Source organism: Setaria italica, chromosome IV (genome assembly GCF_000263155.2).
Source record: "Setaria italica strain Yugu1 chromosome IV, Setaria_italica_v2.0, whole genome shotgun sequence".
NCBI classification, from domain to species: Eukaryota; Viridiplantae; Streptophyta; class Magnoliopsida; order Poales; family Poaceae; genus Setaria; species Setaria italica.
This window is the reverse complement of record NC_028453.1, coordinates 25,110,495-25,124,164: the sequence shown is the minus strand read 5'-3', so window position 1 is coordinate 25,124,164 and position 13,670 is coordinate 25,110,495. Positions and strand designations below refer to the sequence as shown.

The 13,670-nt window shown below is 54.1% G+C and overlaps 1 protein-coding gene across 1 annotated transcript; it reads right to left on the bottom strand.

Moving 5' to 3' along the window:
* Positions 1-10,316: 10,316 nt before the first annotated feature.
* On the bottom strand, positions 10,317-11,141 carry LOC105914221 (angiomotin-like). The gene has a single exon (XM_012845269.1). The coding sequence runs from the start codon at positions 11,139-11,141 to the stop codon at positions 10,317-10,319; it is 825 nt and encodes a 274-aa protein (XP_012700723.1).
* Between the last annotated feature and the right edge of the window lie 2,529 nt (positions 11,142-13,670).

Sequence of the window (13,670 nt, the reverse complement as noted above, 5' to 3'; positions counted from 1 at the left end):
TGGTGAACAGGTTCTATGGAGATGGAGATCACCATATGAAAACGGGCCATACTGTGTCACAACTGTGTGAATGCTATTCTATTTATGTTTTACTTTCTGCATGCTGTGATGTTAGAAGTAGAACGATCCCTCGCAAAGTTTAAGTTAGTATGCCCTCCCAACTAAAACTTGCACCGTCCCATGTCTTGTACAATTAGTGGTGGGTCTATGAAATTAGGGTGCCACTAGTTTTCCTTGACTAGACGGGTTTGTGTCGGACACTTACACGCATAAGGGTTGGTTTGCTTAACAAGGTTATCTTAACGGTTAAGGACCTTGGGGCATAAAGGTTGGGCGCCGAGACATAGAGATGTCACCCAACAACAGGAGTCATATGTGATATGATTAGCAAAAGTTGCTTACCGATCTACCTCGTTTGCTAGCGGTGATGCTAAAGCTCACTAGTGGACTTGTTAGTTGTGGATCCTGAATCACTAAGTTTCAATAGAGGGATATTGATTTTAGTGGGAGTAGATTCTGTTAAAATAGTTTAATGTAATTTGCTCTATCATGGATACGTTTGTCTTAGTGTATTTTGCATTACTTTTGTTGTAGATTAAATGGCACCTAGCAACACCACCACATCGTTTGCTTTGCGTTCGGTCCTTGAGAAGGACAAGTTGAATGGAACAAACTACTCGGATTGGATCCGTAACCTGAGAATTGTTCTCAGGGCTGAGAAAAAGGAAGATGTTCTAGACAACCCACTACCAGAAGAACCTGCTGATGATGCACCCGCTGCTGCTAAGACTGCTTACAAGAAAGCATGTGATGCTAACCTTGAAGTAAGCTGCCTTATGCTTGCTTGCATGGAACCCGAGCTGCAGATGCAGTTCGAAACAAACCATGAGGCGCACGATATGATCGTGGCGCTTAGAGACATGTTCCAAACACAGGCCAGGACTGAAAGGTTCAATGTGTCTAAGGCCTTTGTTGAGAGCAAGCTAGCAGAAGGCGCAGCAGTAGGACCACACGTAATCAAGATGGTTGGTTACACTCAACGGTTGGAGAAGCTAGGCTTCCCACTGGGCCAAGAGTTGGCCACGGATTTCATTCTTTCGTCTCTTCCGCCTAGCTATGGGAACTTCATCTCGAACTACCATATGCATGGGACGGAGAAGGGTCTGAATGAGCTGTGTGGTATGCTCAAAACAGCAGAGGCTGACATAAAGAAAAGCGCTAGTACCAGCCATGTGATGGCGATACAGAACAAGCCCAGCTTTAAGAAGAAGGGCAATTCTTGGAAGAAGAAGGGCAAGGCTGGAACGTCCAAGCCAAACCCACCGCCCAAGACTAAAGCTGGACCTGCTCCAGATAAAGAGTGTTTTTACTGTCATGAACTTGGTCACTGGAAGAGAAACTGCAAGCAGTACCTAGCTTCCTTGAAGAACGGCGGAAGTAAGAGTACTTCTACCTCAGGTACGCTTGTTGTTAATGTTATAGACAACATATTTCTCGCTGATACAGTTATTAATTCTTGGGTATTTGATACCGGATCGGTTGCTCATATTTGCAATTCGATGCAGGGAATGATAAGAAGTAGAAGCGTGGAAAGAGGAGAAGTTGATTTCCGCGTGGGCAATAATGCAAGAGTTGCTGCTTTGACCGTCGGGACGATGCAACTCCACCTCCCGTCAGTATTTATTATGGAGTTGAATAATTGTTATTTTGTTCCTAGTTTAAGTCGAAACATTTTGTCTCCTTCATGCTTGATGAAGGATGGTTATTCATTTGCGAGTGAAAACAATGGTTGTGTGATCTCTAAGAATAATATGTATATGGCTTTTGCACCCATTGTGAATGGATTATTTGTTTTAAATCTTGATGGTTCACCTGTCTGTAATGTAAGTGCTAAAAGGCCTCGGCCTAATGATTTGAGTCCTACCTACTTGTGGCATTGTCGTTTGGGTCATATAAGTGATAAGCGCATGAAGAAGCTCCATTCTGATGGACTTCTAACTTCGTTTGATTTTGAATCATACGAGACATGTGAGGCTTGCTTGCTAGGCAAGATGACCAAGACGCCTTTCACAGGATTTCCTGAGAGAGCAGTAGACTTGTTGGAACTCGTACATAGTGATGTATGCGGACCAATGAGCATGACGGCTAGAGGAGGATTCCAATACTTCATAACTTTCACTGATGATTTTAGTAGATATGGCTATGTCTACTTGATGAGGCACAAGTCTGAGACCTTTGAAAAGTTCAAGGAATTTCAGAATGAAGTTGAAAATCAGCGTGACAAGAAAATTAAGGCCTTACGATCTGATCGTGGAGGCGAGTATTTGAGCCACGAGTTTAGCAATCATCTAAAGAGTTGCGGAATTGTTCCACAACTTACGCCGCCTGGAACACCTCAGAGAAATGGTGTGTCCGAGCGACGTAATCGAACTTTGTTAGACATGGTTCGATCAATGATGAGCCAGTCGGACCTACCGTTGTCATTTTGGGGATACGGTCTAGAAACAGCAGCTTTCACACTTAATAGGGTACCATCTAAATCCGTAGTTAAGACACCATATGAGATATGGACTGGAAAGGTTCCTAGTTTGTCTTTTCTAAAGATTTGGGGATGTGAAGTGTTTGTCAAGCGACTTCAGTCGGACAAGATCACACCCAAGTCGGATAAGTGCATTTTCGTGGGATATCCAAAGGAAACTTTGGGATATTATTTCTACAACCGATCAGAAGGCAAAGTGTTTGTCGCTCGGAACGGGGTTTTCCTAGAGAAAGAGTTTCTCAAAGGAGAAAAGAGTGGAAAGACAGTGCATCTTGAAGAAGTTCAAGATGAGCCGATCGGGCAAGAATCAATGAGTGATGCTAACGTAGCAGAACAAGTTGAGATACCCATGGCAAGAGAAGCACCGCCACAACCACGAAGGTCGGCAAGGCTCCGCGAAATGCGGGAAATATTATTGTTGGACAATGATGAGCCTGCGACATATGCAGAAGCAATGATGGACCCAGACTCCGAAAAATGGCAGAGTGCCATGCAATCCGAAATAGAGTCCATGGGAGACAATCAAGTTTGGAACTTGGTTGACCCGCCTGATTGTGTTAAAGCCATAGAGTGCAAGTGGATCTATAAGAAGAAAAAGGACATGGATGGAAATGTTCACATCTATAAAGCACGACTTGTCGCAAAAGGTTTTCGACAAGTTCAAGGAGTTGACTACGACGAGACCTTCTCGCCCGTAGTGATGCTTAAGTCCATTCGGATTATTCTAGCTATAGCTGCATATTTCGATTATGAGATATGGTAGATGGATGTCAAGACAGCTTTCCTGAATGGAAACCTAGCTGAGGACGTGTATATGATACAGCCCGAGGGTTTTGTCGATCCAAAAAATGCTGGAAAGGTATGCAAGCTTCAGAGATCCATTTATGGATTGAAGCAAGCATCTAGGAGTTGGAACATTCGTTTTGATGAAGTGGTCAAAGGGTTTGACTTCACCAAGAACGAAGAAGAGTCTTGTGTTTACAAGAAGGTTAGTGGGAGCTCTGTAGTATTTCTAATCTTATATGTGGATGACATATTACTGATTGGAAATAACATTCCTATGCTTGAGTCCGTAAAGACTTCACTGAAAAATAGTTTTTCGATGAAGGACTTAGGGGAAGCGGCATATATTCTGGGCATTAAGATCTATAGAGATAGATCGAGAAGGCTTATAGGTTTGAGCCAAGATACTTATATTGACAAAGTGTTGAAGCGGTTCAGCATGGAAGAGGCAAAGAAAGGGTTCTTGCCTATGTCACATGGCATACATCTCAGCAAGACTCAGTGTCCTTCGACTGCTGATGAGCGGGATCGCATGAGTAGAGTGCCATATGCCTCGGCTATTGGATCTATCATGTATGCAATGATAAGTACTCGCCCAGATGTTTCATATGCGCTAAGTATAACAAGCAGACACCAATCTGATCCAGGTGAGAGTCACTGGACAGCGGTGAAAAACATTCTTAAGTACTTGAGAAGGACTAAAGATATGTTCCTCGTCTATGGAGGTCAGGAGGAGCTCGTTGTAACAGGTTACACCGATGCTAGTTTCCAGACCAACAGAGATGATTCAAAGTCACAATCAGGATTTGTGTTCACGCTAAATGGTGGTGCTGTTAGTTGGAAGAGCTCCAAGCAGGAGACGGTGGCCGATTCTACGACAGAAGCCGAGTACATCGAGGCTTCGGAAGCCGCGAAGGAAGGTGTTTGGATAAGGAATTTCCTCATTGAGCTTGGTGTGTTCCCGAATGCGTCCAGCCCATTGAATCTCTACTGTGATAACAATGGGGCAATTGCGCAAGAAAAGGACCCAAGGAACCACCAGAAGAACAAACATGTAATGCGGCGATTTCATCTCATTCGAGACTTCGTTAACCGGGGTGAGATCAAGATATGCAAAATACACATGGATCTGAACATTTCTGATCCGTTGACAAAACCACTCCCGCAGGCTAAGCATGATGCGCATGTAAGAGCTATGGGTATTAGGTACCTTCTAGATTGACTCTAGTGCAAGTGGGAGACTGTTGGAGGTATGCCCTAGAGGCAATCATAGAGATGATGATATTCCATTTGTATCCATGATTTGTATGTTGTGTTCATTGAATATCCATTAAAGGCTACTTGAATTGATTTGCAATTATGTGAATTGTATGTGAAACTCTTTACTTGTATGGTTATTCTAAAGTTGTCCCTAGTCGAAGTTCATGTGAGGACACACATGAATATTAGACTAGCACATGTATTAGTTGATGACTATGTTTCACAAGTCATAGACATGGAGATGTTGAACTAATAATGTGGACACATGTGGAGACATGTGTTAGGACTGACTCAACACGAGAAGTAGTTCTCTCTTTAAACAACATATACGCTTTGTCCTTAGACCTGAGATTGTCGCATGTATTCTAGATGTGGATCGACCTACTTAGGGGCTATCAAACGCTACGCCGTAACAGGGTAGTTATAAAGGTAGCTTTCGGGTTTGTCAAGAAGCATGCTATGAGACATGGTCAATCAAGATGGGATTTGCCCCTCTCTGATTGAGAGTGATATCTCTAGGCCCCTCGAGTGATCGGATCCGAAAATGCATGGCCATGCTACGTACGGTTAAGAGTTAACCTACAAAGGGATTCCGAATCACAGGATCGAGAAAGAGTGGTCGGCTTGAAGCTAGACCAAATATCGTGAGGCAAAGGGAATAGCATGTATATTATGTTGTGATGGTTCGTCTGATATGATCTTCGTGTGCGTATAGGAGTTGGCACGTCTTGCTAGAGGCCGCTACCGACTATTGGGCCGAGTAGGAGTACTCGGGCCATGTCTATACGTAACCGAACCCATAGGGTCACACACTTAAGGGGCTGGAAGCCCAATTCGGATCTGATCCGAGTTGGATTAGGTTTAGGAGTACTAATGGGCCTCGGATCCAGAGGCCCATCAGGAACCTCTATAAATAGAGGGGTGGGGGCGCCCTAGGGTTTACACCTTTTTGCGAAACACACCTGCCGCGCCTCCCACGCCCTCGCCTGTTGCAACTCGCGGATCTAGCAGTCCGGCTTGCGACGCTTCCTCCCTGCACGTGTGGATACCTTGGAGGTGTTGCGCCTGCAGCATTTGGACGAGCCATCGACGAGCCGCCGACGAGCCACGACGAGCCGACGACGAGCCGCGGTACCGGAGGCGATCTTGCTGTGCACGTGGACGAGCTGCTGAGGAGCTGCTGGACGTGATCGACTACGTACGACTACGTTGATCGACTACGTACGACTACGTGATCGTCTTCACTGCACCGATGCATATCTACATCTTCCGCACCAGTAGTGCGTCGAGTGGTAATCCCGTGATCCTTATACGACAGTTCTTCCTGGTTATACGCGGTAGAAATTTTGATTTGCGCTAGCGTAGCCTACCTCGTATCCCTACACCCGCGACCTCACCAGGGACCTCGCCGCTCGCCGCGGGCGGGGCCGCGGTCTGCCCCGTAGGAGCGGACAACACCCGCAGCACCTTCTTGGGCGCCAGCTGCGGGACGAGGCCTCGAGGGGCAGCGCTGTGAAACAGCAAACAACATCAGTGAAAATAAACTCAAGTGCCTCCCGGACCCGCTGCCGGATCTTGAAGGTAGCGAGCGCACCCGTCGCAAGGACGGTGCCCTCGGTCGATGCGCCGGGGGTCATCTTGGCAAGCGAGCGGACCCGGAGCATCAGCGGCGCCACCCTCCGGGTGTGGTACGCCCCGATGACCCCGGCTCCGGTCAGTCTCCTCCCCTTCAGGTGCCCAATGGCCTGCAGCAAGCCGGTGATCCTCTTCTTCTCCTTCTCCACCGGGCCGTACGACCACACTTCCGGCGCCACCTCAATGACGCGGCCGGTGAACTCCGGTAGGGCAGAGTTAGGGTAGTTCTTCATGTAGAACCACTGCTGGTGCCACCCCTTGTGGGACGCCGCGGTCTTCATCGCCATGTACTCCTTGGCACGGGTATGGCGGTGGTGGATTCCGGCACCCCCTATTGGCACCGGGGTTGACCGCTGCTGGCTTCCCCTCTTCTTGGCCTTCTAGTACAGGCTGACCGTGAAGAAGTACTTCCACAGCGAGAAGTTGGGCTCAATGCCCAGGAACCCCACGCACAACGTGACGAATGCCGCGATGTGCTGGATCTCGTTGGGATTCAGGTGCTGCAGCTCAAGCCCGCGGAAGAAGAGGTTCGGCGGCGTCGCGGACTCCCTCTCGTGGAAGTGGGCAAAAGATACGACGTGGCCGTCGGCGCACAAGGAGCCAAAGTTGGAACGCGCCCAAGATCCCATCGCCGGAGGGAGAAGAACTCGACGGGGGATGGGGAGAAAGGGTGCGGCGCTGGGTGGAGCAAGATGAAGCGGGTGTAGAAGAGCTGAGGGCGTGCGAGGAGACGAAAAGGCTTGAAGGCAGATGGCGGGCGGAACCAGCGAGGCGAAGTCCTTGTTTTATAGGGAAGGCACGAGGGAAGCAGAACAGACGCCCTTATCGCAATAAATGTAGCGCCAGGTACGCCCCCGTCACGCCCGCTCCCTTTTCGGAAACCGTGCGCACGATCTGCAGCGAAAACATCCCCTCCTCCCTCGATTCGCGGGTCGGCGCCCTCCACCACTTCGTCTCCCGGAAGACACGTACACGACATCCTCCACGTTCGGCCCAAGACGCGACCTCCGCTACGATTCGGCCCAAGGCCCATCAAAAGGTAAAAAGGGATACGGGGCTGAAAACGCCCCTACGGCCCATTACGATCTAGAGGTTCAAAGGCTGGCCCGCCACGGGTTCGACAGCCGCCTCAGGATAACCCCGAGCGAGGGGTGAGAAGAGACGGGTTCGCTAGCGACCATCACCCGAGCGTGCGACAGCCCAGGGCGTCTCAATCTCACATTCAAGTCCAGACCGGCATCAAAGTTCATGGTTTTTCCCCGAAGGAAGGCAATGAGCCCCCGGATCCGACCGAACGGACTCAGGAACTATATGAACTGGCCAACCGGAGCCTGGGGTACGGCACCAGCTTGGCCAAAGCCGGACCCCCCCGAACGGGGACCGGGATTCCACTCGAATCAACCCGTTAGTAGCTCAACGAGCACCACGGTTCGTCCGACGAGGATAGCGTGGCACGGCTCGCCCCCTCCTTCCTAGCGAACGGACACTTGAGGGGTAACGAACAAAAGTCGACCTAGCCCCCGACCGGTCCCCTGCAACGCACGGGGGCTCGGGGGTTGGCCTCGCAACCTAAGGCCATGCGGGTGGTCTCAACTTAAGGCTCGCAGACGGAAGGGAACTACAAGAAGTCCTCCCACGCTGAGTCACTCATAGGATGCATCGCCTAATTGATCCCCTCAGTCAAGCCATCCGAACAACACCTCCTGTCCCAAATCAACCGCGAGGATCCCATACTGGCGATCACAGCAGCCTCTGGAGGAGCGTCCCTGCACCACCACAGGCTCGGGGGCTACTATTGGGGGAAAATATTAATGATCTCCCCAAGCCCATGGAAACAACAAAACATAAAGGCCTAGGCCCACTTAAGGAAACCAGACTGTCATCGGCCCAATACGGGAGGGAGAGGCCACACTCCGCCTCGCCCGACCCGGTGTCCCGGGGTTGGACATTCCCGACCCCTTGAAGACTAAACTCCGCCTCACCCGACCCAGGGGACCAGGGTCGGGAGCGCCCAACCCCCGCCGATAAACTCCTCCTCGCCCGACCCTGGGCGCGGGGGTCAGACTCATTCGGGCCCACAAGACAAATATCTGCCTCGGGCGCAGATTGAAGGATCAGGGCGCGGATCTCGTGGGCCCCCCTATCGACCTCACCATAAATGCGCCGCGGCCCTGGCATGCAGAAAGGAGCTGGCGCTCCCAATGCTTCCTGTCACAAGTACCCATGCGCGACCGTGCGGTGCGAGCTACAGTGGCCGCGGCTCCCTCTGATTCGCCATAGGGTACTCATGGCCCGCGCCGTCCGGCACAGGAGGGCGTTCCGCTCGTTCTCACGCCCCGCACTCCTGATGATAGGGACGCGATGCCCGCGTCTCACGGGTGATCAGCAAGATAACAAAATCGGCCATCCTCCCCGGCGGGCACAGACGCCAAGACTGAACATCATCATCATGCCCGGTAGCAATGGCCACCGGAGAGATCATCGACAGGATCTGGAGGAAGCCGTCCTCTCCCGACGGACGCGCTGACAGGAGCCGGAGGCCGGAGCGAGGGGCGGTGGCCCTGGAACTTGGTCCCTCTCCTTATGTTGTATTTTACTTAGCTTTGTTTGTCTCTCTTACTCCCCGTGACACCTGGTCTCACCTGTAACCCCGGTGGCTCCCTTGCGCTATAAAAGGAGAATCGGGGGCCTGAGACAAGGGGACAAAAAAAAAGCGAACAGAACACACTCACACCCACTTAGAGCATCATTGCACACCCAAGAGACCTGGGATCAGCTCCCTCTCTCGCACTCCTGTAACCCCTACTACAGAACCCCGCGTGGGCAACACGAGCACCTCCCGATACTGGATATAGGGCGTTCCTTTGCCCGAACCAATCTAAATCCCGTGTTTCTCACGCCACCATCCGAAGCCTTACGCGCATAAAAGAAATTTACTAGTCTAAGTCTTGACCCGCTAATCTTGACAACAACAACCGCGGTGTCCCACAAGGGGTGGCATCAGCAGTGGTTCTATGTGAAGAACTAATCTAACTCCCCCTTGCCGACGTTCACCGGCTGCGTTATCGAAGCGGCTCCGGAGCTGTGGTCGTACGGCCCGGTGGAGAAGGAGAAGAAGCAGATCGCCGGTTTGCTTCAGGCCATTGACCACCTGAAGGAAAAGGGGCTGACCGGGGCCAGAGTCATCGGGGCGTACCATGCTCGGAGGGTGGCGCCGCTGATGCTCCGGGTTTGCTCGCTCGCTGAGATGGTTCCCAGCGCGCCGACCGAGGGTACCATCCTTGCGACGGGTGCGCTTGCCGCCACCGAGATCCGGCAGCGAGTCCGGGAGGCGCTGGACGACAAGGATGCCGATTACCCAGTGCCCGATCACCCTCCGATGCGCCCGGACGAGAATTTCATCGAGCTGGTGAGGACTTCGCACTCTCGTTCTTTTTTCCTGCATGTCTTGGTTCGTTGTTCTGACACGGAGTTCTCGTGTAAGCATGGCCACATAACCAACATCATGGACTCGCGCCCGTCGGTGCCAGAGGACGCTGAGCGGAAGCAGCAGAACCGCCTCCTCGCCGAGAAGTAGAACAGGTGCAAGGACAAAGAGACAGCGAGGAAGAAAAAGAAGGCCACCAAGGAGCTCCAACGGCGGCGGCGGGGCTAGGTCATGTCGGACGACGACAACGACGATGATGAGGAGGAAGAGGAGGAAGACGAGGAGGAGGAGGAGGAGGAGGAGGAGTTCGTTCTGGCCCCCCAGCCGGGCGCGCTCGTCATCTGGGAGCAGCACCCCCAAACGGCCGCGGGGAACAAGACGAGCAGACCGCCCGCCCAGGACTCGACTCCGCAAAGCTCTGGAGCCGCGCCCCAGGGGTCGGTGCGGGACGCACCTCGGGAGTTGACGGAGCTGACCCCTGACCCTCTGCCTGCGTCCCACAAGCAGAGGAGTAGTAGCAATCGGCCGCGGCCAGATGCCTCGGGGTCGACGTCGAGCTCGGAGGTGAAACCCGCCCGCCGTTCTCGAGCTAGGGGAGTGTAAGTGGAAATTCCTCGCGCATCTTATTCCTTCCCTGGCATCGAGCCGTTTTTGTTGATGTTGTTTGTTGTTTCACAGCGCCGCCCCTCGGGACTTCGTCCCGCTCTTGGCGCCGAAGAAGGCGCTACGGGTGTCGTCCACTTCCGCAGGGCGAACCGCGACCCCACCAGCGGCGAGCGGCAGTGTCGCCGGGGAGACTGCGGAGCCTACTGCGGAGGCGGCCCCTACGGCGGCAACCGGAGGAATGGTGTCGTAGCCGGGCACGAGGCAGGGTCCGACCCCTACTCTGCCTTCTACCCCCGCGGCTGACCCTGCGGGACAGGGCATTGCCTCTGGGGTCCCTCCGACCGGCGAGGTGATAGACCTCGACGACAAGGCGGAGGAGCCTGCGGCTCCGATGGCGACGGCGGAGATGGCGGCGGCAGGGATGGGGGCAGTTGCCCCAGCGACCACGACGTAGACGGCGGCGGAGTCGGAGGAGGGAAAATCCACCCTCGTGGCCGCGACGGGGACGACGGTGGCGGTGGAGGCGGGGACACCCGCCCTGGCAGCCGCGGCGAAGGCGACGGCGGCGGCTGGGACGCCTGCCCTGGCGGCCGCAACGGGGGCAGGGACGCGTGCCCCAGCAGCCGCGATGGAGGCCGTGGAGGCGGTGGGAACAGGAACACCCGCTCCGGCAGCCGCGACGGAGACGGTGGCGGTGGGGGATAGTGCGGGACGCGCGTCGGCGTCGTCGATGGCCGGGGCGACTTCGACGGAGACGGCGACGCATGTGCCGGGGTTGTCGACGAGGCCGGCGGCGTCAGGGGTGGTGGCGTCTGCCCCGACGGCAGTGTCGAGGACGGCGGTGTCGGGGTCGGCCGAAGCGGCTTCCACCCTTGTCGCAGTTAACCCCATCCCCAAGGCGAGGCGTGGGCCTACCCTGCACTGGATGTTCCGTGAGGACCCGCAGAGTCCCCTCTTCATGCTGGACAACATCGGGGAGTGGGGTAAGTGGCAGGCGGTGCAGGGTGGGCTTGCAAATGTCTGCACTGCCCTGTCTTCGGCGATAGGGGAGCTGGACGGCGTTGTCGTCCCCGGTGGCCAGGTACGGTGTTCTCCCCGGTGATTGTTTTCCTCTCGTCTCTCCGTTGCTGAGTATGAATTGTTTTGTAGGCCCTCCAGGAGTGCAGCAGGGGAAAGTCCGATTTCCTCCGGCTCGAGCGGGGGCTCTGGCATCGCTTCTCCGTGGAGAGGCAACGGACCGGGGAGCTGACTGCGCAGGTTGCCGCCGCTCAGCATGTCATCGAGGACCTGCGCAGGCGCGAGCAGGCGGCATGGGAGGACGCGCGGTGGGCGGAGGACAAGTTCCAGGCCATTGTCGAGAAGGCTCGCCTCGATCTCAAGGAGTTCCAGGCTGTTGCTGAGAAGGCCCGCCTTGATGCCGAGGAGCTCGCATGGCTGAAGGGGGACCATGAGGCCCTCCAAAAAATCATCGAGCGTATCCGCACGAGTGGCAAAAGGCTTGGAAGGAGCGGGACTTTGAGGCGACCCGGAAGGCCGAGGGCGAGAAGATAGCGGCCGAGCTCGGGGCAGAGGTCAGTCAGCTCCACATGCGAGTACAAGGGCTTCAGACCGCCGTGGCCCAGGGGCTCGACCAGGAGCGTCAGCTGAAGACTCAATCTAAAGGTAAGGCTCCTCTCTTTCCTTTGTTTTTGCGGTGTTGTGATGGTTTCTGACTTGGTGGTTTTTTGTGGATGGGCCTCACAGACGAACTCACCCGGCTGAGGGAGGTCCTCGACGTGGAGCACGCCAAGCACGGCAACCTGAAGGATGCGGTCCACGTTGTCTGCGACAGCCTCGGCGTGGTGCAGGGGGACGGGACGAGTTCGTTGGCAGCTTGTGTCCTTGGGACGTACCGGTGGGCCCGCGAGATCGCTCTGGAGGCGCTCCATGTTGGCGTGAGGCGGGCCTTCGACGTCTTCGGCTCCCACTACTCCGGCATCAACTTCGTCAGAATGAGCGGGGGGTACGCCTCCGGCTACTCCGAGGTCGAGCTGGACGAGATCGACGCGTCGGTGCTCAACCCAGCGGAGGCCTTGGCAAAGCTTCTGGAGGATGAAGCCGTCCCGCCCGAAGATCAAAGGACGGGTTAGCTGTATCGGGCTTAGGCGTCCCAGAATGTAAATATGTTAGTCAACTTTTGAACTTAATTTTGTGGTGGCCGCAGGGGCCTTTCCTATGAAATTGTTGGAAAAAAATTTCGATCCTCTTTCTTGTTTTTTGGGTTTGGAAAGTTTAGGATGTGGGTCAGGCGCGTCAGTAAGCGCTTATGAGCGAAGGCATCATAGCCGCTGGGGCGTAGGTTTTTAGCAGTCCGATTAGTCTTGCCTGAGCGTTGTTTGCGCACTCTCCCCTTTTCACACCCAAACGTTTAGGAAGAGGGTTGGTTTGGAGAAAAGGTGTTTTGAGAATACGTCAAGTGCCTTGGGCCGGAGCCCCTGATATCCCCCAAGGGATATGCGACCCTGGGGCGGAGCAAAGGTCGGATATCCCTGAGGTCGGGATGAGACTCGAATGAGATCGACTCAAAATTGCCTTTTTCCGTGAATTAGAAAGTTACAAGAGTATGTATGTACAAAACTTGGAAACAAAAACTAAGGGTAGAAGCGTCTTAGCTACTCTATGTTCCAAGCATTGTTGAAGATCAGTCCGTCAGGGGTCGCCAGCTTGTACGTGCCCGGCCGCAGTACTTGCCCGACGATGAAGGGGCCTTCCCATGGAGGGGTCAGCTTGTGCCGGCCTCTATTATCCAGGACAAGGTGAAGCACCAAGTCACCGACCTTGAAGGCTCGGCCTCGTACCTTGCGGCTGTGGTATCATCGTAAGGCATGCTGGTACTTGGCTGTGTGCAGCAGGGCCACATCGCGTGCTTCGTCGAGCTGGTCTTGCGTGTCTTCGAGCGATGCCTGGTTCCCCCGTTTATCGTACGCCTTGACCCTCGGTGACCCGTACTCCAGGTCGGTGGGAAGGATTGCCTCGGACCCGTAGACCATGAAGAATGGGGTGAAGCCAGTCGCCCTACTGGGGGTCGTCCTTAGACTTCATAGAATCGCGGGGAGCTCCGCGACCCATCGGCCGCCGAACTTTTTGAGGCGGTCGAAGATCTGTGGCTTGAGACCCTGGAGTATCATGCCGTTGGCCCATTCAACCTGCCCGTTCGTGCGGGGATGCGCCACGGCCGACCAGTCCACTCGGATGTGGTGGTCGTCGCAGAACTGGAGGAACTTCTTCCCGGTGAAGTGCGTGCCGTTGTCTATGATGATGGAGTTGGGGACTCCGAAGCGATGGATGATGTCGATGAAGAACTGTACCGCCTGCTCGGACTTGATTTGCACAATCGGTCGTTCCTCGATCCACTTGGAGAACTTGTAGACGGCGACAAAT